The sequence below is a fragment of the Saccopteryx bilineata genome, chromosome 3 (assembly GCF_036850765.1).
Source record: "Saccopteryx bilineata isolate mSacBil1 chromosome 3, mSacBil1_pri_phased_curated, whole genome shotgun sequence".
In the NCBI taxonomy this organism is placed as follows: Eukaryota; Metazoa; Chordata; class Mammalia; order Chiroptera; family Emballonuridae; genus Saccopteryx; species Saccopteryx bilineata.
The window spans coordinates 89,435,210-89,462,133 of record NC_089492.1 but is presented as its reverse complement, the minus strand read 5'-3'; the positions used below and the strand labels follow the sequence as shown (position 1 = coordinate 89,462,133).

General features: G+C 45.8%; 1 protein-coding gene across 2 annotated transcripts in view; it reads left to right on the top strand.

The window, feature by feature from the left end:
• Positions 1–26,924, top strand: part of XDH (xanthine dehydrogenase) — a 106,527-nt gene that overhangs the window by 42,057 nt on the left and 37,546 nt on the right. The window contains exons 5-15 of one of the 2 annotated variants that reach the window (XM_066266841.1): positions 7,925–7,982; positions 8,993–9,089; positions 10,252–10,360; positions 13,521–13,647; positions 14,543–14,604; positions 18,247–18,315; positions 18,619–18,705; positions 20,204–20,345; positions 22,602–22,694; positions 23,276–23,427; positions 25,453–25,546. In XM_066266841.1, the coding sequence (XP_066122938.1) occupies positions 7,925–7,982; positions 8,993–9,089; positions 10,252–10,360; positions 13,521–13,647; positions 14,543–14,604; positions 18,247–18,315; positions 18,619–18,705; positions 20,204–20,345; positions 22,602–22,694; positions 23,276–23,427; positions 25,453–25,546 (1,090 nt within the window). Of the gene's footprint in view, positions 1–7,924; positions 7,983–8,992; positions 9,090–10,251; positions 10,361–13,520; positions 13,648–14,542; positions 14,605–18,246; positions 18,316–18,615; positions 18,706–20,203; positions 20,346–22,601; positions 22,695–23,275; positions 23,428–25,452; positions 25,547–26,924 lie in introns of both variants that reach the window. The other variant, XM_066266840.1, reaches the window with a different exon arrangement.

The following is a 26,924-nucleotide window of genomic DNA, read 5'->3' as shown; positions in this document are numbered from 1 at the left end:
TCTGGCGATCACCACACTGTTTTCTGTGTCTGTGTGTTGTGTGTTTGTGTATATACATATGTGTGTGTGTATATATATATTTTTTTCTTAATCCCTTCACCTTCTAACATCCTGCTCCTCAACACCCTCCCCTCTGACAGCTGTCAGTCTGTTCCATGTGACCCTCCTTCTGTTTCTATTTTGTTTGTCAGTTTAATTTGGTCATTAAATTCCACAGATAAGTGAGATCATATGGTATTTGTCTTTCACTGCCTGGCTAACTTCACTTACCATAACAATCTGTGGGTCCATCCATGCCATTGCAGAAGGTAAGATTTCCTTCTTCTTTACAGCCGAGCAGTGTTCCATTGTGTAAATGTACCACAGCTTTTTTCATCCACTCATCTACTGATGGACTCTTAGGCTGTTTCCAGGTCTTGGCTATTTGTAAATAATGCTGCAGTGAACATAATTATATTCAGAGTCTGCAGATGTACCCTTCTTGGGAGGACACAATGTCAGTCTTCCCCATTAGTTGTGAAGTGACCTTTCATCATTTGGTGAAGGTGATGTTCACCAGATTTTCCCACTGTGAGGTTTTCTTTATAATTAATAAATGACCTGTGAGAAGTGTCCAGGGCCTTCTGATAAGTGAAGATATGGATGGAAGAGGAATGAAATGGTCAAAGACTTAGGAACCAGAAGGTACTGCTCACAAAAATTCCAGGATCAGGGAATGTGCAGGTACTCCAGTGCTTTCAGCCTTTTGTATAGTGCATTTTCACCAATGAAATAAAAGTTGGTTTTGCATCTCATTTGCATAATCAAACAACTTTTTTTAAAAAATATTTATTTATTTATTCATTTTAGAAAGGAGAGAGAGAGGGAGAGAGAGAGAGGAGAGAGACAGAGAGAGAAGGGGGGGAGGAGCAGGAAGCATCAACTCCCATATGTGCCTTGACCAGGCAAGCCCAGGGTTTCAAACCGGCGACCTCAGCATTTCCAGGTCGACGCTTTATCCACTGCGCCACCACAGGTCAGGCCCAAACAACTTTCTTTATCTTGTCTACCTTTCCTGGAAGGTAGGAGGGGAAAGGGCTGAAAAGGAAGATTGGGGATATGTTAAAGGGCATTGAAAGACAGCTTAGGGAACTTGGGTGTTACCTTGAATATGTGGGAAGTCACTGGAGGTATTGAGCAAGGGACTGATGCAATATGGTGAAAGCAGAGCTGAGGACAGGAGGAAGGACCAGGTTGAGGAGAAGAGAGTGAGGTAAGAGGCCCTCACTGCCGACTACAGGAAAGCTGATGAGGATCTTCATTTTGTGTGTTTATGATGTCTCCTCCAAGAGAAAAGACATAGCTTCTTGTGAAAACTTTGTAACCAGGTCTTTGAATAAGCTGGATCTGTGCAGTATAATCGAAAATGAAAATTCATTTATCTCTCACTTTCCTTAGACTTTATTTAAGAGGCAAATTCCGGCAGTTTTGTTCCCTCTTGAATTACTTTTGGCCAATAAAAAAAATGCTATGGTCATCTCTAAGTTGCCAAACACAGTCTCAGTTCAGGACAGAGAGGTGAGGGCAAAGAGAGTTTTCACTGAGTCGGAGCTGGTGTAGTGACTTCCCACCTCTGGGGACGTCCAGTCGCAGCTCTGTGACAAGGGGCATGTGCTTGTCAGGCTGGCTGCTCTCTCTCAGCCTCTGATTTTGGGAGGTTCACTCCACGCAGACTCAGTTGGAGGTCCCATCACTTGTAGTTGGTTTTGAGAATGATTTCGACACCTCCAAGCCGGTTTTCCCTCTTTCTCACAGCCTACCCTACGTCCACGGCTAATACTGTACTTCCCATCTTTTGTTCTAATGAACTCTGTTGGGGAGGAGTGTATCCCAACCCCAACACTGACACACTTTCTTCTTCAGCTTGGCTGGTGAGCCTATCTCTAGCTGTTGAGGCATGCCAGACCACCACATCCCCTGTGCTGTAGAGGTGACATGTTAGCTCAGATGTAGTGCTGTGGGACCTTCCCATGAGGTTTGAGGTGTGAACAGATACTCCTCTACTGGCTTTAGGAAGGTGTGGGACTCATACTACAGGGTTCGCTGAAGAATTCCTCATCACAGATTCTCTCCCCATAACAGTCCCCATCACCCAAACCCTTTACCCTCAATAACATATGAGCAGGAGCGAAATGGTACTTCATAGATTTCCTTGGACATTTTGCATTGGGAAATAGCACTTCACTTTGTAGACAACCTTCTCTATCTTACTGAAAATTCCATTTGTGACTCTTTGGTTTGAGATTTACAGAAATTCCTCCATTTCTGCCATGTGTTAATGTTGTTGATTGTGGTAGCCCGATGCATAGAACACGCCACTATGAGCATGGGCCCACAGACTGGCTCTCTGCTGTGTGAGTGTGTGTGCTCCAGGGGCAAAGCTGGGTTGTGCCTGCTGCTGCCTCAGCTGTCCCTGCCTTCACAAGCCTGACCCAGCCACTGGCAATGAGATGACATGCTTGATTGGAAGGGGGCTTTGCCTTGGGCAGCCCAAGCAAATTGGGTTGAAGAATGTCAGTACATATATAGTTTGGCTTGTAGTTAATATGTTCATTCTTTTTTTCCCCCTAATTTGTTGTGTTTACATAGTAACAAGTATTCCCCCAAATATATCTCCTTCCCTCCCTGCTCCGTGTTCTCCTTGGTACCCCCATTGCCCCCTCCCCCCACTGCCTTCCCTCCTTCCCTCCCTGATTTACTATCCTGCCCTCTATCTCTCTGTGTTATGTGTATATATTATATTTTCCCTAATGTCTTTCCTTTATTTGATCCCCTCCTCTCATCCCCTTTCCCTGACAGCTTTCCTTCTGGACTCTATAACCCCTTCTCTGCCTCTTTTCCATTCCTCAGTTCACATTGTTCATTGGATTCATCATATGAGTGAGGTCAGATGATATTTTTCTTTCTCTGTCTGGCTTATTTCGCCTAGCATAATAGACTCCAGGTCCATCCATGTTGTCGCACAGGGCAAGATTTCCTTCTTTTTCACTTCCACGTAGTATTCATTGTGTATACATACCACTGCTTTTTAATCCACTCATCTACTGATGACACTTGGGCTGTTTCCAGATCTTAGCTATTGTAAACAATGCTGCAATAAACATGGGGATGCATTTCTTTTTTTGAATCAGTGATTTGTTATTCTTAGGATATATTCCTAAAAGTGGGATAGCTGGGTCAAAAGGCAGTTCGATTTTTAATTTTTTGAGGAATCTCCATACTGTTTTCTACAGTGGCTGCACCAGTCTGCATTCCCACCAGCAGTGCAGGAGAGTTCCCTTTTCTCCACACCCTCACCAGCACTTGTTATGTGTTGTTTTGTTAATGAGTGCCACCTGACAGTTGTGAGGTGATAGCTCATTGTGGTTTTAATTTGCATTTCTCTAATAATTAGTGATGTTGAACATTTTTTGTATGCCCATTGGCCATCTGTATGTCCTCTTTGGAGAAGTGTCTATTCAGTCCTTTTGCCCAATTTTTGATTGGGTTGTTTACTTTCCTGATGTTGAGTTTTATAAGTTCTTTGTAGATTTTGGTTATTAACCCCTTATCAGACATGTTGGCGAATATGTTCTCCCATTGTGTGGGTTGTCTTTTTATTTTGTTCATGTTGTCTTTTGCTGTGCAAAAACTTTTTAGTTTGATATAATCCCATTTGTTCATCCTGTTCTTTATTTTACTTGCCTGTGGAGTCAAATCAGCAAATATATTGCTGTGAGAGATGTCGAAGAGTTTACTGCCTATGTTTTCTTCCAAGATGATCATGGTTTCATGACTTACATTCAAGTCTTTTATCCATTTTGACTTTATTTTTGTGAATGGTGTAAGTTGGTGGTCTAGTTTCATTTTTATGCAGGTAGCTGTCCGATTTTCCCAACATCATTTGTTAAAGAGACTATCTTTACTCCATTGTATGCTCTTACCTCCTTTGTCAACTATCAATTGACCATAAAGGTATGGGTTTATTTCTGGGTTCTCTGTTCTGTTCCATTGATCTTTATGCCTGTTCTTATGCTAGTACCAAGCTGTTTTGAGTACAATTGCCTTGTAGTATAACTCGATATCAGGAAGTGTGATACTCCCCACTTCATTTTTCTTTTTCAAGATTGCTGAGGCTATTCATGTTCTTTTTTGGTTCCATAAAAATTTCTGGAATATTTGTTCTATATTTTTGAAGTATGTCATTGGTATTTTAATATGAATTGCATTGAATTTATATATTACTTTGGGTAGTATAGACATTTTAATGATATTTATTCTTCCTATCCATGAACACGGTATATGTTTCCACTTGTTTGTATCTTCCTTGATTTCTTTTATCAATGTTTTATAATTTTCTGTGTACAGGTCTTTAACCTCTTTGGTTAAATTTACTCCTAGGTACTTTATTTTTTTTGTTGCAATAGTGAAGGGGATTGTTTCCTTAATTTGTCTTTCAGACAGTTCAGTTTTGGTGTATATAAATGCCACTCGTTTCTAAATATTGATTTTATATCCTGCCACCTTGCTGAATTCATTTATCAGTTCCAGTAGTTTTTTGACTGAGACTTTAGAGTTTTCTATGTACAGTATCAAGTCATCAGCAAATAATGAAAGTTTTACTTCTTCTTTTCCAATTTGGATGCCTTTTATTTCTTCTTCTTGCCTGATTGCTATAGCTAGGACTTCCAGAACTATGTTTAATAAGAGTGGTCATAGGGGGCACCCCTGCCTTGTTCCTGATCTAAAGGGGATTACTTTTAATTTTTGCCCATTGAGTATGATATTGGCCGTGGGTTTGTCATAGATGGCCTTTATCATGTTGAGGTATGTTCCCTGTATTCCCACTTTGCTGAGAGTTTTGATCATGACTGGGTGCTGGATTTTATCAAATGCTTTTTCTGCATCTATTGAAATTATCATGTGGTTTTTCTCCTTCCTTTTGTTTATGTGATGAATCACATTGATTGATTTGTGAATATTGTAACAGCGTTGCCTCCCCAGAATAAATCCCACTTGATCATGATGTATAATTTTTTTCATGTATTGCTGGATACAATTTACTAATATTTTGTTGAGAATTTTAGCATCTAAATTCATCAGGGATATTGGCCTATAGTTTTCTTTCTTTGTAGTGACTTTGCCTGGTTTTGGAATGAGTATTATGTTCGCCTCATAAAAGAAATTTGAAAGTTTTCGTTCCTCTTGAATTTTTTGAAATAGCTTGAGAAGGATAGGAGTTAGTTCTTCTTTGAATATTTGGTAGAATTTGCCTGTGAAGCCATCAGGCCCAGGACTTTTGTTTGTTGGTAATTTTTTGATAACTGTTTTGTTTCAATCTCTTTTGTTGTAATTGGTTTGTTTAGGTTTTTTGATTCTTCCAGGTTGATTTTTGAATAATTATATTTTTAAAGGAGTTTATTTCATCTAGGTTATCCCATTTTGGGGCATACAGTTCTTCATAATATTTTCTTACAATCCTTTGAATTTCTGCTGTGTCAGTTGTTACTTCTTCACTCTCATTTCTAATTTTATTTATTTGAGTCCTCTCTCTTATTTTCTTGGTGAGTCTGGTTAAAGGTACATCAATTTTGTTTACCTTTTCAGAGAACCATCTCTTGGTTTCATTGATCTTCTGTATTGTTTATTTTGCTTCTATGTCATTTATTTCCACGCTGATCTTTATTATTTCCTTTCTTCTACTACCTCTGGGCTTTACTTGCTGTTTTTTTTTTTTTAGTTCATTTAGGTGCAGGGTTAAGTTGTTAATTTGAGCTTTCTCTTGCTTAAGGTATGTCTGTAATACTATGAACTTGTGTCCCATAAATTTTGAGTTGTTGTGTGTTCATTTTCATTTGTTTCAAGGAAGTTTTTGATTTCTTCCTTGATCTCATTGTTAACCCATTTATTATTTTAACATGCTATTTAGTCTCCAAGTGTTTGAATGTTTTTCAGTTTTTCTATTGTAGTTTATTTCTAGTTTCATGCCGCTGTGATCAGAGAAGGTGCTTGATATGATTTCAGTCTTCTTAAATTTATGAAGGCTTGTTTTGTGTCCTAACACGTGGTCTATCCTCATGTGGTCTATCCTAGAGAATGTACCATGAGCACTTGAAAAGAATGTATATTCTGCTGCTTTGGGGTGAAAGTTTCTGAAGATATCTATTAAATCCAGTTGATCTAGCATGTCATTTAAGGCTAGTTCTTTGTCAATTTTGTATCTGGAGGTTCTATCCATTGATGTTAGTGGGGTATTAAAATACCCTACTATTATAGTATTGCTGTTGATCTTGCCCTTTTTGTCCATCAAAATCTGTTTTATATATTTAGGTGCTCCTATATTAGGCACATATATATTTATAATAGTTACATCTTCCTGTTGTAATGCTCCTTTTATCATTATGTAATGACCTTCTTTATCTTTTACTATAGCCTTTGTTTTAAAGTTTATTTGTCAGGTATTAGTATTGCTACTCCAGCTTTTTTTTCCTTTCCGTTTGCATGAAATATTTTTTTCCATTCCTTTACTCTCAGTCTATGTGTATCTTTGTTCTGAGGTGGGTTTCTTGTAGACAGCATATGTATGGGTCCTGTTTTCTTATCTATGCAGCTACCTCATGTCTTTTGACTGGAGCATTTAAACCATTTACATTTAAGATTATTATTGATATGTAGTTGTTTACTGCCATTTTATTCTTTAAATCTATAATCCTCTATTTCTTGATTTTTTTTCCCTTTGCTCTTTTAACAGCAAGCCCCTTAACATTGCCTGCAGTACTGGTTTGGTTGTAATGAATTTCTTAAGGTTTTTTGTCTGGGAAACTTTTTATTTCTTCTTCAATTTTAAATGATAATCTTGCTGGTTAAAGAAGTCTTGGTTGTAGGCCCTTGTTTTGAATTACATTGAATATTTCTTGCCATTCCCTTCTGGTCTCAAGTGTTTCTGTTGATAGATCAGATGTCATCCTTATGGGGGTTCCTCTATAGGTAATTGACTTCTTTTCTCTTGCTGCTTTTAGTATTTTTTTATCTCTTAACTTTGGTATTTTAATTATGATATGTCTTGATGTAAGCCTCACTGGGTTTCTCTTCACCCAGACTCTCTGTGCTTCTTGAACTTGTGTGACTTTTTCCTTCATCAATTTAGGAAAGTTTTCAGCTATGATTTTTTTAAAAAGGTTCTCTATCCCTTGTTCTTTCTCTTCTCCTTTGGGAACCCCTATGATGCAGATGTTGTTTCTCTTCATTTTGTCAAAGAGTTCTCTTATAGTTTCCTCAGACTTTTTGAGCCTCTTTTCTTTTTGCTGCTCTGTTTTTGTGTTTTTATTTATCTTTCCTCTAATTTTCTGATTTGATCCTCTGCTTTTCCAGCCTACTGTTGATTCCTTCTAGTGTAGTCTTCATTTCTGATATTGTAATTGTCATTTCTGATTGACTCTTTTTTATGATTTCCATGTCCTTTTTGATACTTGCAATTTATTTAGGTGCTTATTAAGTCCATCCATTATAGCTCTGAGATCATTAAGCATCCTAACAATCATTATTTTAAACTCTGCATTGGTAATTTGGTTACTTCCATCTCATTCAGTTCTTTTTCTGGGAATTTCTCTTGTTGATTCATATGGATTACATTCCCCTGTCTTCCCATTTTTTCTGTGTATGGTTTCCAAGCTTGTTGGGGTTGTGGGTCTGAGGTTGGTATATGGAATGCAGCTCCTCCTCCAGATCTTTACCCCTCAGCCTCTGCTGGTTGCTTGGATTTTCAATATGTTCATTCTTATAGAATTATCAAGAAAAACACTTTAGTTTTCATAAGATATTCAGCACATCCCCATTCACTGTACAAATTCTCAGCTAGGACAATGGCAAAGTATACCTATGATATATTTTCCTGTCATTTTCATAGGTGGTGGAGAAAAATGCAGACCCAGAAACAACCCTGTTGGTCTACCTGAGAAGAAAGTGTATCCTGACTTGGGAATGGGGGCCTGGAAAGAGGGGACTGCAGAACTCCTTCCCTGGGCTGCACATCATTTTCTAGTGGCTGCTGGGGCGGCCAAGAAGTGTGGAGGGAAGAGCGGTGGATCCGGGCTTGGGACACCTGCATTCTGGTTGCAGCTTTGTCACATGGCAACTGTATCACTCTGGGAAGTCATCTGAGTACTGGGCCCCAAACTCTCAGTCGTGGAATAAGAAGACTGTTCTTGATGTTCCCTAAGATCTCTTTCTGCTAAGTTTCTAGTGGTGCCAAGGTGTGACCCTGGGCCTCTAGAACAAGCTCCTGGAAGGCTTCATGGTCACTCCTGCCCAGGAGGAGCTGGGCCTTCTTCAGCCTATCTTGGCCTAATGCATAAATGGGCTTCCTGAGGAAACTTTCTAGCTCTGGGAATGTGGATAGTCAGAGAAAGTGGTGTTGGTTGGAAAAGGGATATCGAGCTGTGGAACTATATGGAGGCACCATCCATCTTGGAAATGGCAGCTCTGGGAGGCTTGGGACAAGGGGACACCTTGGGAGACTTTGGGTTCTGCTCTTCACTCAGCATGGGGAAGGTGACTGTCAGAGCCCCCGTACCTTTTTGAAAATTTACTTTTATTTATTTATTTAGTTTTCACTGACAGTTTCCATTCAATATTATTTTGTATTGGTTTCAGGTATACAGCATAGTGCTTAGACAATCATAGACTTTACAAAGTGTTCCCCTCAATATCTCCAGTACCCACTGGGCACCATACATAGTAATTACAGTATTATTGATTATATTTCCTATGCTGTACTTTACATCCCTGTGACTGTTTTGTAATGAGCCCCTGTAACTTTTGTTCTTTCAGAGTAGGAACATACTCTGAGACCCTGGAACAAAAACAATAGTGAAAATAGACCAGGAGCTAACATTTCATGAGCATGTACCGTGTACAGGTGGAGTTCAAGGTGATTTCCATCGGTTATCATGTTCCTTAATGCTTGACCACGCAGTGGGGCTGAGCGGGACCAAGCTGGGCTGTGGAGAAGGTGGCTGTGGAGCGTGCACTGTAATGCTTTCCAAGTATGACCATCTCCAGAACAAGATCGTGTATCCTTTGCCTGCTGGCTGGTTGCCTATGTGAAGACTATAGCACAGCGGTCAGCTTGTGAGTGAATGAGTGTGTATGCGCACATATGTGACCTTCTAAAATCCAGACTCATTTCACATTCCATAAAATCCTTCAATAGGTCTCCATTGCCCCCAGGATAAAGTCCAATGTTTTGGCCTAGCACACGAAGCTCTTCACAATATACCCTGCCTTTCCTCTCCAGTTTTCTTTCTCTCTACGGGCCCAGAATACACTCATCAGTGTACCCTAGTACCTCATGCTGAGATAACTGTGAACAACTAATACTTCATACCCACTGATTTCTTATCTTTGTATAAGCTGTTTTCCAAGTCTTTTTGAATATATTTTCTTCCAGGATTTTTCTACATGGCTAACTGTTACTAGAACAGGGCAAAATGTTACCTCCTCCAGGAAGCCTTTCTTGATCGCCCAAGACTGTGTCAGGTGCCCTTTGTCTGAGCTAGTCCTATGGTGCCCTGTATACAGCCCTCCTGAGCATTTATCATAACAGATTTAAATTGTACCTTCACACTGGACTCTATATTCGGGGATTGACTGCAAACTATTACAGAACAGAGATTTTATCTTACTCACCTTTATTCTCAGCCCTCAGCAGAGTGCCTGGTGTATGGCTAGCACTCAATAACCAGTGTTGATTGTGTAAGCAAATGAGTGATGAATTAAGAAATGGACATGAGCAAGTTCTGAGGGGTTGGTGTCACATATTCCCTGGGGAATGGGGGAAGCAGAGGTGGGGAAAACAAGGAAGCAACTGTGCCTGGAGGTTCTGAAATGGAAGAGGCTAAGGAAGGGCCCTACAGAGAGAGGAGCACATGCTGGGCCTGGAACCCACCAGGAGCTTCCCCTTACCTCAGCCTCCAGGCTCAGGCTGAGTAAGAGGTATCTGAAGGTCACTCTGTCTCCTTTGCTCCAGCTGAGGGCTCAGGGCCCACCACGGGGGGCAGTGTGGCCATTGTGCTCTGAGTCCTAGGTAGAGAGGCCAGGACACTGGTAAAAGAGGAAAGAACATAATATAGAGTGAAGAGAAATGACACAGCATCACAAAGTCTCCAGGCCTTGCACTCAGGTCCCCTCTGATGATCCAAACGGACAATGGAATGACCTTAATCTGAGTCACAGCCACTTTTCTGTCAATGCCTGCCTGGCCCCCATCTGCTCCTTGCACCATGTTGCTGTGACGACTGTGGAAGGAATAGGAAGCACCAAGTCGAGGCTGCATCCTGTGCAGGTAACCAGAACAAAAGGGGCTCATGACAAAGCTGCAGAATTGCTTTAGGTAGTTGGGCTGAATGCTGCCCCTGGGCAAAGGAGGTATTGTGGCCTGGCTATTTTGTCATCTCCTTGGGGGTGGTGAGGGTGGGGAGTGGGGAACTGTGAAGCAGAAACAAGGGAGGCACCCAAGCTGCAGCTCCCTCCTGTGGTGGGGTGAATGTAGCATTGCATGACTCCAAGAGAACCAAGAAGTCAACTGGATCTGGTGCTGGACAGTCTGGCTGCACTGGCAGTGGAGGGAGGGTGGTAGGATGTTTTCATGTTGAGCTCGAGTATGCGTAGGAAACTCCCACCTTCCCAGATTCAACACTCCAAATGCTCTGTGCCCCTTGATAATGAGCCTATGCACTCCCTGCTTCCTTGAGTGCTTCCATTGTACCTCTCACCTCCCACCCACAGATAATACAAATGTGGGCTGCTAGGCCTCCATCCTCATTACACGGAGGTTAGCAAGTTCTGAATAAGAGAACAGAGACATGCGAGGTATCTGACTAAGGCTTTCTCCACGATGGAGTATCAGGCCACCTGAGAACAGGTTGACATGGAGAATGCTTTGGTAGAGTGGGTAGTAATCTGGGAAGTTTTGTGGACAGAATCAGGATGCTCTCAGGCAAAGTGGAATGGTGCACACATTGGAGCAGAGCACTGTGGGAAGGAAAGGCCATTGTCCTCAATGCTTTTTGTTTGGGGACACTGAGGCAGGGGGTCTTTGGGAGATTCCAGTCACAGAGGGTGCCAGAGTCAGGCCCAGATATTAATCATGCCTTGACCATTTAGGGAAACCTGTTGTTCAGAGCATGTTTTCCTTGGGCACCAAGGTGAATCTGGGAGCTTGGGCCTCTGGTTGAGCAAGTTGGTTACAACCCTTAGGAAGAGCATCTGGGACCAGACAGGTGAGGTCAGAGCAGGGTGGGGTGGTACTGCTCCACCTCCATGACCTCATTACTTTAGCATGAAAAGGGAAAATTACTAAACATGTTCAACCTACAGGAGATGTGAGAAGATTCATTAGGACTTGTAATTTTCTTTGAGACAAATAGATGAAAGAAGGAATAAGCAGTTTAAATACTAGGATCATATCTGTATAATTAGGCTAAAACCCTGCTTTTCCAATGATACATATTCTTGTGCCTGATGCTCTTATTTTGGTTCCCAAATAAGCTGCAGAGCCAGATCCCACTTCTTTTTGTCTACTTAATTTTTTCTCTTGGTTTCCCTGACACTATGCTCCCCTCATTCTCCTCATATCTCCATGTCTGCACCATGTGCTGGCTCCTCATCTGTCTAATCCCTATGGCTGCAGTGCCCCGGGGCTCTGGCCTGGGCCCCTTCCTTTCTCCATCTTCACACCCTCCCTAAGTAGGTTTAATACCATCTACATGCAAATGGTACTCACATTTATATCTTCACATTGAACTCTCCTCAGAGGTTAGATTGGAATTTCCAACTGCCTCATTGGCATCACTACATGGGTGTCTAGCCTCAAACTTAACAAAACCCTATTCTTCCCTACATCTTTCCTCCCCAGGCTTCTTCCATCTGAGTCCATGAAAAGATCCATCCACTGCTCAACATAAACATGTAGGAGTCATCTTTGATTCTTTCTCTCATATGCCACCCCCAAACTATCCAGAAGTAGTGTCTACCTCCCAATCTTGCAATAAAACCTCTATTTTCTCTCCATTTCTCTATTACTGCTTGGTCTGAGCCACCATACCCTCTTGACTGGACCACTACAGTGTCCTGGTCCCCTGTTTCTGTTTTTTCCCCTTATAATCTTAACCCCACCCAATAGCCAGAGTGATTCTTTAATGCTATAAATTAGATCTTATCACATGATGGCTTCCCATCACCCCCAGAATAAGTATATGGATCCCTACCTACCCTGGCTTGTGAAGAGCTTCCTGATCTTCCCCAGGGTTTCTCTCGTCCTGGTGGGTCCCCACCCCCACCCCCACTGACCTTTTAGTGACTCTAGCACACCAGATGTGCACCTGCTGTTCCCTTTGCCTGGGATGCACTCTTCCCTGATTGTGCTATTAAATTCAACTTAAAGATCACCCTTTCAGAGCCACCATTTCTGACCACTTCAAGGAGCTACTGTCATTTTGGGTCCTGTCATCTGTACTAATTCTCCACATAGCACTGATTTTTACCTAGAGTTTGCTTGTTTTTGTCTTTTTGTGTCAATATTTTGTTAATTTTGTGTCATAAACTTCATGAGATCGGAGACCTCATCTCTTTTCTTCACTGCCCTATCCCCTACCATACCTGGCACATAACAGGTTCTCAGTAAATATTTATGAACTGAATGAATAGCTCTGGGGATACAATACTCTAATAATGATTTCACTTTTATAAGTACCAAGATAGACTCCCAAGAGACAAAATAATAATAATAATAATAATAATAACAATAATAATTTGGACATGGTGAATCTTCTTGTAATGAGAATCTTGCAGGTTTGAGTGGAATTCTGTGACATTTACTGCATATAGAAAATTCTATATGACGCATTTCTCAATTCTTATGTCCTCATTGGTTGTCAAAGGTTTTCTTCACTTAAGAAGACAGTGGTGTTCTAATTTGGAATAGGATGTATTAGTTGGCTCTGAATAAATGCTGGTTGAGTTGGACTGCAAGATAGTGTAGTCAACAGAATGTGACACAGTTCTTCCATTTGCCATGTGTGTCTTAGGATACATCTCTTAAATCTCAGGACCTGCTTCTTCCTCTGTTCAGTGAAGGGAGCGAAGGATGAGAAATTACTTCTGGCTCTAAGAGTCACTATTCTTTGAAGGAACTGTCCTACCAATAACTAACATTGGTTGAATTCCTACTATATGCCAGGTATAATGTTGAGTTTTAAGTGAATTATCTTCTGAATCCTTCCCACAGCTCTAGAGGTGAGTCCTAGGATGAGGGACCGATGGCTCAGAGAGGCTCAGTAATGTGCCCAAGGTCACAGTTGGTAAGTGGTGGCACCAAGACTTGACTATGTACAGTGACTGCTACCCCACATGGCCCGTTGACTGGCCTGGCTTCAGTTGAGGCATGTATGGAGTCTGAGCGGGGCTCTGCCAACACAGGTGTCCATGTCATCTGTCTCTTTCAGGAGAGAATTGCCAAAAGCCATGGTTCTCAGTGTGGATTCTGCACCCCGGGCATCGTCATGAGCATGTACACGCTGCTCCGGAACCAGCCCGAGCCCACCATCGAGGAGATTGAGGATGCTTTCCAAGGTATGGCCTCGCAGCACCGCCCGGAGGTGGGGTGGCAGATGGGGCTCTGCAGAGGCAGGGCCCGAGTGGGGGCTGGGAATGGGCTTGGAGCTCGAGGTACTGCTCTTTGGAGAAAAAGCTCGGGCCACCACAACATGGTGGCTAAGATCTGCTGGAGGGGTGGCCCTCTCTCAGTTTGAAGAACACTCAAGTGGGTTTGTCTTCCGGAGGTGTCTTCTTGCCCCCTCTCGGCACGGGTACGAGGCGGCAGTGGGGGGCTGGCTCAGGAGGAGATCACTGGGAAACTCCACAGAGGCGACTGATACTGCTTTCTGTCTCAGCTTTCACCAGACAGGATTCTGCAGGGCCAAGGCCACATCTGAGGAGGGCAGCCATGCTGCTGAGGCTTGGTCAGGGATGGCTTCCTACTTCACCTCTGTGAATGGGCTTAGGAGCCTGGTCCGGGTGTCAGTTTCTCTGAACTGAATAGGGAAGGCTCCTTGTCCATTCACCATTTCAGTCCATTATTTATTCAATCAGTTGTATTGAGTCCTATCATATGTCAGACACTATACAGGGATTAAGGGGCACAGGGATGAAAGACTCTGCTCCAAGGAGTTCATACCCTGAAGGAGAAGAGAGAGTTTTTAACATAGTTTGATAATTTCAGTCATAAAACTGTGACTGGGCAGCATGGCATCACTTGGAAGAGCACCTGGATCAGACTGGGCATTGTAGGAGGACTTGCTGGAAGGGGCGAGGACTGTTTTGAAGTCAGCAGTACAGGGAGGAGGGAATTCCAGGGAGAGAAAACAGAAGGTGCAGAAGGCATCAGACTGAGGCTGGAGCTGAACCAGAAAGCCCTCACCTGCCCCGGAGCCCGCACTGACATTGCCACGTGTCCCTTGTCCCGCAGGGAACCTGTGCCGCTGCACGGGCTACAGACCCATCCTCCAGGGCTTCCGGACCTTTGCCAGGGTAAGTGGGGGCCCCGGGACATCAGTGGCTCTGCTCTTAAAGCAGCAACACTCAGGGGCCACATTTGGGAGGGATGCCAAGGACCTCTGGATAACAGAGAGGGGAGATAAGATGGCCAGGTGGCAGGTCCCTTCACTGTGGATACCCGGTGTGGGCAGTGGACTCTTTCATTGTTATGCAGAGAGCGGTTCTCATTAATAGCACGGGGACTGTTGTCCAGGAAAATCCTGGGGAACTGGCTCCTATAAGAGGCATGGTGTCCAAGACCTGACTTCCTCCAGGGCACTTAGGCTTGGCAGCTTTCCTCAGAGACTGGCACGCTCAACCTGTGACACGGGTGCTGAAGGTGGCCTGTAATAACAGTCCAGCCCCGCTCAGCACCCACGCTCCTCCTCCTTTCCCCTCTGGCTGCCTTCTGCAGTTGGCACTCTGCTGGGCTTTTGAAACTGCTCATCAGGTCTCCAGATGGGTTGTGATCCCCTGTTGTGTTCATAGAACTCTGGGTGAGAAGCCCTGGCCAGGGTGTGCAGGCGGTGCTTACCTGAACACAGACACACCTGCCATCTGGCAAGGCTCCTCCTTCCTTGGCTTAACCTCCTCAGATTTGACTGGATTCTCCAACTGGGTCAGGTTGATCCTGACGCCAGACAAGCCATCTCTTCTCAATTTGACTCCGAGTTGATGGTAGGGTCACAGACTCCTGTGCTTTTTTGCTGATCTGTAGGCTTGTAGCATTACAAAAAGAAGTGCTTCATCCAAATAATTCAAAAGTTTGGAGAGGGAAAGGGGGCTTATAAGGGTGGGAAACACCGCACCCTGATGAAGAACTAAGACAGGTAGATTTAAATGAAAATGATTGAAAGCTCAGATTCAGAGTCTGCAGACCTAGGTTCAAATCTCAGTTCGTCACTGATTCATGATGTTGGGCAGATTTTCTTGTTTCTACAATCGGAATCATAATAATACCTATTTTATAATGTTTGTTGAAAATACTTCTTGTAAAACCCTCAGAAGGGTGCTGGGCATATCTTCAGTATTCAGTAAATGGCAGCTATAAATCATGATGCTGGTATATTTCTTCCATGACTCAATCCTTGATCTTTAGAAATTGTTCAGTCTTCCCTGAGAACCAGGAATTGTTCATCTTGTCCATGAATTTATTACATAGGTGGCTTCTCAAAGAGAAACAGTTTAAACAGCCCTCCTGGTTTCGCAGAAGAGAAGGGCTTTGGAGGGCAGCTGACGGTTCTGCTCCCGCCCAGGGCTGAGCTGGTTCCTTGTTCCATGTCCAGCGGCGCTGCCCTCTATCCAGCTGCCTGGCGGAGCCGAGCGGAGCCGAGCGGAGCCGAGCGCTCTGAGCAGCTAACGTGACCTGCACACAGGGCATCCTCTGAAGCTCATGCGCACGACTTGTTAGAGACCCCCAAGCCTTTATTCAGAGCCTTTTAACTCGTATTTTACATGCAGTTCTAACAAACCTGGTTATCTGTTTTCATGCCTGTAGCATATACTAGAGAAGGGTGAGGGGAGCCTGCTGGAGGGAGCCACACTGTTCACAGCAAGAAGTAGCACTGTTCCTCCCTCCAACAGCAAGGAAGGGAACAGAGGAACCATAAAAATAAGCATGAGCTCAGCAGCTGTAGTCTACTGAGAAAAGTGGAAATCTCTCCAGGAGGAAAAAACTGTGATATCCAACCTTAGTAAACCTTCAGGGCAATGACACATTGTCTATCACAATTGTTTGCCATGAACACATCAGTGAATTATCAAGAACAAAGATTTATATTAGAATGTGCTGGTATTTTAATTGTATGGAAAATGTACTTCTGTAAAATACACCCTTCCCACAGGACTGGGTGAGTGAGGCTGGTGCCCCTCACTTCACTTGGGACCTGGGGTCCTCCTGCAGCACACCTCCAAAAAGAGATGAGAAGAGGAACTACAGAAGCCTATTTTTCTTTCTCTTTTTTTTCCTCTTCTCTTCTCTTCTCTTCTCTTCTCTTCTCTTCTCTTCTCTTCTCTTCTCTTCTCTTCTCTTCTCTTCTCTTCTCTTCTCTTCTCCTCTCCTCCCCTCCCCTCCCCTCCCCTCCCCTCCCCTCCCCTCCCCTCCCCTCTCTTCTCCTCTCCTCTCCTCTCCCCTTACCTCCTCTCCCCTCCCCTCCCCTCCCCTCCCCTCCCCTCCCCTCCCCTCCCCTCCCCTCCCCTCCCCTCCCCTCCCCTCCCCTCCCCTCCCCTCCCCTCCCCTCCCCTCCCCTCCCCTCCCCTCTCCTCCCCTTCCCTCTCCTCCCCTCTCTTCTCTTCTCTTCTCTTCTCTTCTCTTTTCTTTTCCTTTCTTTCCTTTCCTTCCTCCCTCCCTCCCTCCCTCCCTCCCTTCCTTCCTTCCTTCCTTCCTTCCTTCCTTCCTTCCTTCCTTCCTTCCTTCCTTCCTTTTGTTTAAATAGAAAGGCAAGGGACAATGTGGTGATGGGCAGGTTCAAAGCAGAGCAGCTCTGAGATCTGCTAGCGAAGCAGTGAATGTAGGGCTGGTTGGCACTGGGGGCAGCACTTGCAGGGGGTTGAGGTAAGGGAGGGTTTTTTCCTCAGTGCCAAGTCTGACAGTACTTTCTGGTTCTCAAAGGCCCCTGTGGCCGTCTGAGAGCTTTCTCGGCAACACTAGTGGGTTGTGACTCATCCTTTGGGAAATGTCAGGATAGAATGGTGTCTCCTATGATTCATGTGCAGAAATGTTGCTCCCAGTCTGCTCCTCCAGGAATTAGCTACCCTGGAAATGTGCCCGGGCTGTGCCTGGGAGTTTTCCCCACATTTACCTGTCAGCACAACTCCATGATTCTGGACTGTCTCCTAAGGTCTCGAACTGAGAATCCTGCTTTCTTGGGGACAGATCAGTCAGGTGAACCCAATCCTCCCCTAGCGCCTCGGTTCTGGGAGGTAGCAGTCTAGGTTGTACTCTGTGCTCTGCTGTTGGCACCCCAAAGTGTCCTGAGCAGTCCTTTCCCCATAGATATTGGGTCATCAGACCTGCACACCTCTTCCAGAACAGGCCCATAGTGAGTAATAAAGAGTGCTTACCTTTCTGACAAGAAGTGTCTAATCATCGGTGAGGCCATCAGGCACACTTGCTGGACACATCTCTGGACCCAGTAACCAGTCTTGGACGTCCTTGTCAGGAGCCCCACAAAGACTCCATCCAACCTGGGAGGCACCCAGAGAAGAACTTGATTGATCTAGAAAAGGGAGCTCGTCAGCGCTGAGAGAACCAGGGGAATTTCTGTCCGAGAGGCTTCCTAAGGAAGAGGACCAAGGAGGGAAAAGGGGCATGCAGATATGTTTTGATAAAGTAGGAGGTCCTATCTTTACGGAGAAATGTTCGTAACATCAAGTTTTCCTGCTGTTTCCAGGAGAGATCTTATTTGTTTCTTCACAAGTTGTTTAGTCTACATTAACCACACAAGAGAAAGTATTTAAAGCAGGGGCCTTACCTCTATGCAAAGGCAAGTGGGATGAGGCAGGGTATCTACTAATACTATCGATGCTAGAATAAGTGTAAGAATGGAATAGCACTGGGCATTAATAATGTAGGTTCTTTAGCTTCTGTGAAAAACTCAGCAGATATTTTTGTGTGAATGTTGGTCATCTCTGTAGGATGGTGGATGCTGTGGAGGAAATGTCGACAACCCAAACTGCTGCATGAACCAGAAGAAGGACCACACAGTAAGTGGGTGCTTCGCTCCCTGGAAGTCTGGGGGCCAATCTTAGATCAAAGAAGCCAGTAGATTCTCTCTACACTCTTGGCAAGGGTGGTTGGAAGAGCCCAGACTAAGAGGGTGGTGACTGTGCGCATTAGCTCTGAGTCCTCTGGCAAGACCTCCTTGTTCCTGTCTTCCAGAAGTGGGTTGCTCCTCCACCAGCCTGCTGGGGGCAAAAGAGCTCACTTAGACAAAGGGCTGCATTGGTCCTACAGGGCATTTTAAAAGGGGAGATCTTATACCACACATCTGTTCTCTTTCCCAGCAGGTCACTCTCTACCCATCTTTATTCAACCCAGAAGAGTTCATGCCCTTGGATCCCACCCAGGAGCCCATCTTCCCCCCAGAGTTGCTGGTGGGTGATGCCCCAGGGAAAAGCCCATCCGAGGCTCTGAGCCACGAGTCCCTGGGGACCCACTTTATTTCATACCCACTGGGAACTTGGTCTTTTTCTTGTCCTTTAAGTTTCAGCCTGAATTTGCCTTCCTTTCTCTGACACCCAGGGGTAAGTCCTTCTGTCACATACTCCCACAGGGAACCACATTTCCCTCCTTCTCTCACATGTGACTCTGAGGACAGGAAGTGGATCTCTTTGGCACCTGTATAATAGCAGGTGTTCCAAAAGTATCTGCTGACCTCCTGGCTAAATATAATGCATAAGCCCCCTGTAGCACTCCATCTCCTGTCTGTAAGCAGTCCATTTATTAAACAAACAAACAAAGAAAGAAAACTGTATTCACAAGCCACCACCCATGGCCTGCAGCTTTGTTTTAAGGACACCTCTCACACCTACTTTCTTGCCTTGATGATTCTGCTCCTTCACTCCAACATTCACAGCGAGGAAAGAACCAAGCCACCCTCATTGCTCCTCAAGTGCAGATTCCCCAGGGGCTGTTGAGCACAGGAGGGCTCCATGAGTTCAAGGGCCAGAAGGATAGGCTTTGCTGCAGGCCGCTAGAATACCCTTCTCCAGATTGTGCAACCTTGAAAACGTCCATTTGATTCTGGGTTTTCTCTCTCAGCGCCACCCCTCACGCACAGAACCAGCTCTCCATCACATTCCCTCTGGATCCCCTTCCTTTGCCACCCGTCTTCTCCCACACCTTGTCCATGGCTCTTCCCGGAGACAGTGGGGACAGTTCAGGTTGCTTTGTGGCTTGTGAGCTTTGGCAGGTCATGTGACAATTCTGATCCTTAGGTTCCTCTTTTTTTTTTTTTTGTATTTGTCTGAGGAGTGGGGAGGCAGACAAATAGACTCCTGCATGCACCCGACCAGGATCCACCCAGCATGCCCACCAGGGGGCGATGCTCTGCCCATCTGGGGTGTTGCTCCATTGCAACTGGAGACATTCTAGTGCCTGAGGTGGAGGCCATGGAGCCATCCTCAGCACCTGGGCCAACTTTGCTCCAATGGTGCCTTGCCTGCGGGAGGGGAAGAGAGAGACAGAGATGAAGGAGAGGGGGAGGGGTAGAGAAGCAGATGAGTGCTTCTCCTGTGTGCCCTGATCAGGAATCAAACTTAGGATACATCCACATGCCGGGCCAACACTACCACTGAGCCAACCAGCCAGGGCCCCTCAGGTTTCTCCTTTACCTGTAAAAGATGGGGCTCCTGATGCCTCCTTTACCGAATCTTCTGATGACTCAGTGAGATAATATATATGAGCTGCAACCTAGTTTCTGCCTCAATTCATGGTAGTTCCCCTCACTTCTCTTCCACATGAATTCTTAATGTGAGTTGAGTAGTAAACAAATCAGTAGATGAGTTGATCCCAGCATGGATTTAATGCAGGGGCAATGGGAATGGCAGTGGGCAGAAGGAGACAGCTCAGGAAGAAAACAACATTTTTCAGAGGCTGAAAGATGCTCCTCGGAAGCAGCTGCGTTTTGAAGGGGAGCGCGTGACCTGGATCCAGGCCCTGACCCTGAAGGAGCTGCTGGACCTCAAAGCGCAGCACCCCGAGGCCAAGCTGGTGGTGGGGAACACAGAGATCGGTAAGGGGCAGCCCCGGGGCTGCCTGGGGGCCAGTGGCCCACCGAGGAACCCTGGGCTCCTGAATTTCTGCAAAACCTCTGGCTTTGGAGTCGCACTGACAGACTGGGTTCAACCTCTTGCTGGCTGCGTGTCCTCAGAAAAATGACTTCTCCCCCCACCCCGCCCTCATCTCCCCATTTCATGTATGGGGCTAGTAATACCTCCTTCAAGGGTTGTTTTGAGCATTAACTGATCCTTGATGATTATTCTTCATCAACATTTACAGAGTACCAGCTCTGTGCCACGTGCTCCGGGAGGGACCCAAGTGCCCAGATTGACTGGACAAAGTTCCCTCTCTCACGCATCTCACAGGCTTTGGGAAGAGGGGGCGCTGGAGGTAAAATCTCCAGGCTGGTGCCTGATGGATGCGAGGGGTTCCACACATCACTCTCGTTTCCACCCTTTTCTGGGGGTGCCATGGGAAGGCAAAGGAGCGGAGATGTCCGTGTATGACTGTGTTGCCTACAGCCATAGCCACCTGGTCTATTGGTGCCACCACATGGGGCCTGAGGCCCACAATGTGCCAATAGGTCAGGAAGACTTGAGTTGTGCAGCTCTTGGTCCTGGTGCTTGAAGAGACAGGAGCAGAAATGCCCAGACTCCTGGTCATTGGCACCCATTTCTAAACTGGCGTGGTCCATTTCTACTTTGCTGGGTCCCAAGCCCAGTGAGGACTGAAGAAGATTGTGGCACGGCTGAGGTCTATCGGGGTACTTGACATGCTTTTAACAGCCACGCCTGTGGGCAGAGGCAGATTAAGGTGGGTTGAGGCCCCGGGCGCTAAAGAAAATATTAGGCCCCTTAAAAAAAAGAGAGAGACAGGGAAAATAAAAATACATATTAACTATATATTTAAATAAATAAAAATATTATGTACTATTAATGTTAAAATTGCACATATGAAACCAAACTTGGTGCCATTGAAAAAAGTGTAAAGTTGGGGTTTTGCGGGGCCCTTCAGAAGTCAGGGCCCAGGGTGTGCACCTGGTGCGCCCGCCATTTAATCCACCTCTGCCTGTGGGAGACTACTGGCTCTGCTTCTGGAAGAAGTCTCGAGCCCTGGGTTCTGGTTGGATCTGCAGCCACAGAGAAGAGGGCTGGGCTCTGCACCGGTGGAGCGCACACTGGCCATGTGTGCCCTGGTGAGCACAAGCTTGGCACAGGGTCCTCAGCCAAGTTTTAGGGTTAGGGTTAGGGTCAGCCAAGTTTTGTGACACACTGGGATGGCAGGGTGGCCTGTCAGACCTGCCTCAAGTGACGTGATCCTGGTGGCCCATATGGCCATGGCCACGGTTCCAGGGTAGCATGAGTTAAACTGGAGAATGACCGACTGGAAGCATCTTTGAGGGCCTTTGACATATGACAAGTTCCTTGCCACGACATACAACATCGTGGACCAAGTTAGATTCTCAGAGAAAGAATTCCTGAAGATGTTGTAAGCTCCAAGTTAGAAATAATTTCTTAAGACCACTGCCTCTGCTCCACCCCCTCCTCCCTTATACACCCACCCAACAGGGTAACCACCCCCAGCTGGGACAGGTGTGGGAAGCTGGGCATAGAGAGAACCTTGTCCAGCCTCACTGTCTCCATTTGCATTCTTTGTTCTGAGAGCTGAGATTCAGACTGGCCAGACACACCAAAGCCTGGGTCACCCTTCAGAAATCCTAAACAGCGTGCAAGAGGATGTGGGAAGATGAGCAGTCACTTCTCTTTTAGCCTTCCTCCTCTATGGCCCTGTGGGCAGGGCTCAGAGAGGTGCCGGATTACTGAGTCTGAGCCGCAGAGGCAAGTCTGTTCAGAGAGGGTTCTACCTCGATTAGCAGATTTGAAATTTTCTTCTCTCAATTTTCCTTTTCCTCTGAATGTCAGTCTTTTGTGTTATTGTTACTCTTACACCCCAGCTCTAATAATAGCTCAGGTACTGAAATGTGCCCATTCTTAGCGGTGTAATTTGGAGAATTTAAGAAACTTAATCTCCCTTTGCCTCAGTTTCTTCATCTGTAAACAGAGAAAAATCACTGTATCTCCCAGGACTGTTGTGAGGAGTTAAACTATGTAGTGCTTTGGAGGGTTACTGACATATTTTAATGTCCCATGTTTTCTAATATTGTTATTAAACACACGTGTGCACGCGTGTGCGCACACACACGCACGCACCCCCCCCCCCCCACACACACACACACGCCTCTAACTTCAGGCTTCCCGTTTCTCTCGAGGCGTTGAGATGAAGTTTAAGAACAGGCTGTTTCCTGTGATCGTTTGCCCAGCCTGGATTCCCGAGCTGAATTCAGTGGAGCGTGGACCAGAGGGTAAGGGGCGTTTCCCTGAGCCCCCAGCGGGGCTGAGAGGTCGGGAATGGGTCCCACAGGGGGATGCTGGGTTCCAGCACAGCCTCCCCTTCGGCTCCTGCTGCCACCTGCTGTCCTGGAGCCACCTCGCACAGGGGAAGGGGCACCCTTTACTGTCTTCCTCCATCAAGTGTCCATGGTAGGGCGCCAGTGGCAAGGACTGTGAAATTTCCAATAGTCCTTCCCATCCTGGCTACACGTTAGAATTGCTCACAGGGTTCAGGGTCAAGTGGTGGTTGGGGGGCAGTGCTTGGGTCTTTTTTTTTAATTTCTAAATGCCAGGACTTTACCCTCAGAGATCTGATTTTATTGAGTTGAGAACCACTGGTGTAGTGAAGCACTGGGTTGAGTCCTGGCTTTTATTACCTGTGTGTGTTAGGCATGCCGCTTAACGTCTCTGGGCCTTACTGTCCCCATCCGCACAGGGCGTGAGCCCTGCGGCAGCCTCACGCAGGCCGCTGTGAAGCTTCAGGGGTGCTGTGTGTGAAAGTGTTTTCCGAGCTGCGACAGGGATCGCTGTCATTCTGAGCGTGTGTCCCCAGGTATCTCCTTTGGAGCCGCTTGCCCCCTGAGCTCTGTGGAAAAGACCCTGAAGGATGCCGTTGCCGAGCTTCCTGTCCACAAAACGGAGGTGTTCAGAGGGGTCCTGGAGCAGCTGCGCTGGTTTGCTGGGAAGCAGGTCAAATCTGTGGCGGTGAGTCCCCTGATCCGGGGACCTCAAGGCCCACGGAACGGGGCCTTTCATCACAAGGCAGGGGGCTAGTCTGGCCTCTGCTGCAGACCCCATGGGCCTCCAACTTTAGTGCTTAGAACTGCCTGAGGTGTTTGTCTGAGATGCAGATTCTGGGCCCTGCCCTCGGAGATTCCGGCTCAGTAGGGCTGGGGCGGAGCCCTGCAGGTGCTTCTGATGAAGGTGGTCTGTGGGCCACTCCAGGTAACACTCACTCTGTGGCTCAGTCTTCTTCCGGAGGCTGGAGAGATGAAGCCTCTCGCCCCCCTCCTTCCTGAACGTGGCTGAGGCTCTCAGCAGGTGGATGAGTGATAAGTTAGGGAGGGGCCCTACCTTGCAGAGTTGGAGGTAGAACCAGAGGTAGACCCCCTGAGAGGAAGGTGGGGTCCCCTGTTGACTGTCACAATCAGCCTTCAGACTAGCCCTGAAATTCCCAGTTTGCAGGTGGTGCTCGCACACCTGGTATCATCTGAGGCTCATAATCGTTGATGGTGTTGGGAGGAAAGCCAACCTTTCTATTCTATACTGCTCACAAAAGTTAGGGGACATTTGCCTGACCAGGCGGTGGCGCAGTGGATAGAGTGTCGGACTGGGATGCGGAAGACCCAGGTTTGAGACCCGGAGGTTGCCAGCTTGAGCATGGACTCATCTGGTTTGAACAAAAATTCACCAGGTTGGACCCAAGGTCGCTTGTTCAAGCAAGGGGTTACTCGGTCTGCTGAAGGCTCATGGTCAAGGCACATATGAGAAAGCAATCAATGAACAACTAAGGTGTCGCAATGCGCAACGAAAAACTAATGATTGATGCTTCTCATCTGTTCGTTCCTGTCTGTCTATCCCTGTCTATCCCTCACTCTGACTCTCTCTCTGTCTCTGTAAAAAAAAAAAAAAAAAAAAAAAAAAAAAGTTAGGGGACATTTTATCGCTTCATCATGATACACACACACACACACACACACACACACACACACACACACACACACATAATATACAGTGGTACCTTGAGATACAAATTTAATTCGTTCTGTAACCAAGCTCGTAAGTCAGTCAACTCATATATCAAATTGCCGATACTGGACTTGTGTGCCACTGCACCAACTAGCAGCAGTTTCCCGAATCATGACTCGTATCTCAGAATTTTGCTCAGATCTTGAACAAAAATATGGACCGAGTCTCAACTTGTATCTTAAAAAATTCGTATGTTGGTCTGTTCATATCTCAAGGTACCACTGTGCGTATATGTATATGTGTGTGTGTATATATATATGTATTACTGTTATATATATATAGTTATATATATATACATATATATATTACTGTTTTTTAAATTAACACAAATCAAAACACCCTACTCCCATTTGCCACGCCTTGCCCCAAGCACCTGCCACTTCTGGTTGTAGATGAGGAGATACAAACCCAGAAATTCTACTGAGATCCCAGCTTGGCTGGACTCTACCTCCAGGAAGAATTGGTTTTCACTGGGCAGCCAGTTGTCTTCCTCTTTCCCAGTAATGAGAATCCTGTGCCAGGTTCTCCTTACATTTGCCAAGTGGCCAGGAAGCTCAGATTCAGTTAGAACAAATTGTTCATCCTGAAAGCTTCCTTCTAAAAAAATAAAATAAAGCTTCCTCCTTTTTTTCCTTGATCTTTATCTTCCATTTCTGCTTTCCTGACTCCATGTGGCCTCTGTGATGAACCACCTTAACCCTTTCAGAAAAAGGTTGGGTGAAATAAGTGAACAAATTTCAGGGGCTGACTCCTGTTTACTGACCAGTAAATTTCAAAGCATCGCAAGTGTTTGAATCTCAAGTTCTGCATGTTGTACCAAGTGCTGGGATTCTCACTGTGCCAGTCTTGTGTCTTCAGGGGCTGGCTGGAGGCCAGGTCTCCCTTCAGCAGGTGTCACCCTCCTGACCTGTGTTTGGGAGTCAGCTGGGTGAGCACGGGTGTCCTGGGTGGGCTCTCACGCACACATTCTGCTTGTCCTAGTCCATTGGAGGGAACATCATTACCGCCAGCCCCATCTCCGACCTCAACCCGGTGTTCATGGCCTGTGGGGCCAAGCTGACCATCGTGTCCAGAGGTGAGCTGCCTCATGCAGAGGTCAGGAAAAAGGGTCCTGGGGGAGGAAAGTATTACAAAATAGGGTACTTCCTGGTGAAACGGAGTCCAAGGTTCAATGACCCAGCTGTCCTACGGGTCAGATTCCTGGAAGCTACAAGGGATCATTTGTGTTGGGGGCCAGGAGAGCTGGGGCATTTCTTTATTAAGAATTCACAACAGACTCTGTCACCAGATGCCTTACCTGGTGGTGTGCTAGTCAGAATGCACCAGCTTGCCACAGCTGAGCTCTGGCTTTTCAGTTTGTGTTAAACATGGCCATTATTCAAAATTAAATTATATAGCCTGACCTGTGGTGGTGCAGTGGATAAAGTGTCAACCTGAAATGCTGAGGTCTCCAGTTCGAATCCCTGGGCTTGCCTGGTCAAGGCACATATGAGAGTTGATGCTTCCTGCTCCTCCCCCCTTCTCTCTCTCTCTCTCTCTCTCTCCTATCTCTCTAAAAATGAATAAATTAAAAAAATTAAATTATATAAACTTACAGTGAGATAAGTGATAATTATAACAAAAGTAATGACTATTTTAAATTTGCCACTTTACTTTTCTATTGTCTGTGCTATTGGGGTTTCTTCTGTCTAATGTATCTGCAGAGGAAATGCTGTAGAATGATGTGCTCTGTGCACCTTTCTTGTCAGAGGGTCTTCAGCACCGCCCCCTGGTTTGATGATTTGCTGGAGGAACTCACAGACTCAGTATATACTTGTAGTCATGGCTACCAACTTACTACAGCAGGAGCATACAAAGCAAATCAGCAAAGGGAAGGGCACACATTCCTGCAGAAATGGGGCATGAGCTTCCAGAGGCTCCTCCCCATGGAGTCCCAGGGCTGCGCTTACTTCTCCCAGCAGCACGTGGACTCAACAACACATAGGAGTACAGTTTACCGGGGAAGTGCTTTGGACAGTCAGCACCTAGAGCTTTGATTGGGCGCTGGTCACATAGCTCTGCTGGGCACATACCAAAGTCCAGAGGCCCAGGAGGAGAGCAGGTGTTCAGCGTAAACCACCTGCTTTTGTAGACAGTTTGGGCACAGTGAATCATTCTTATCAGGGAATGACAGGAACCCCCCTGAGATCCAAGTTCCCAGAGGACAGCAATGTGCCAGCCTTGTAAACAGGACTTTCAGAGGACAGCAGGCCTGCTGAGTCAACTCTGTCACCCCCTTTCTAACTTCACATGCTGTAATGTCACTCTGGCAGCTTGAAATAGGCTATAGTAGAAGTATTAATACCATAAAAACTAGAAAATCAGGGCTCCCCTCCAAAAAAAAAGAGTTGATTGTTAAATATTTACCAGCACACCATTGCTCAAGATGGTTGGCCTTGATCCCAATTGTGGCA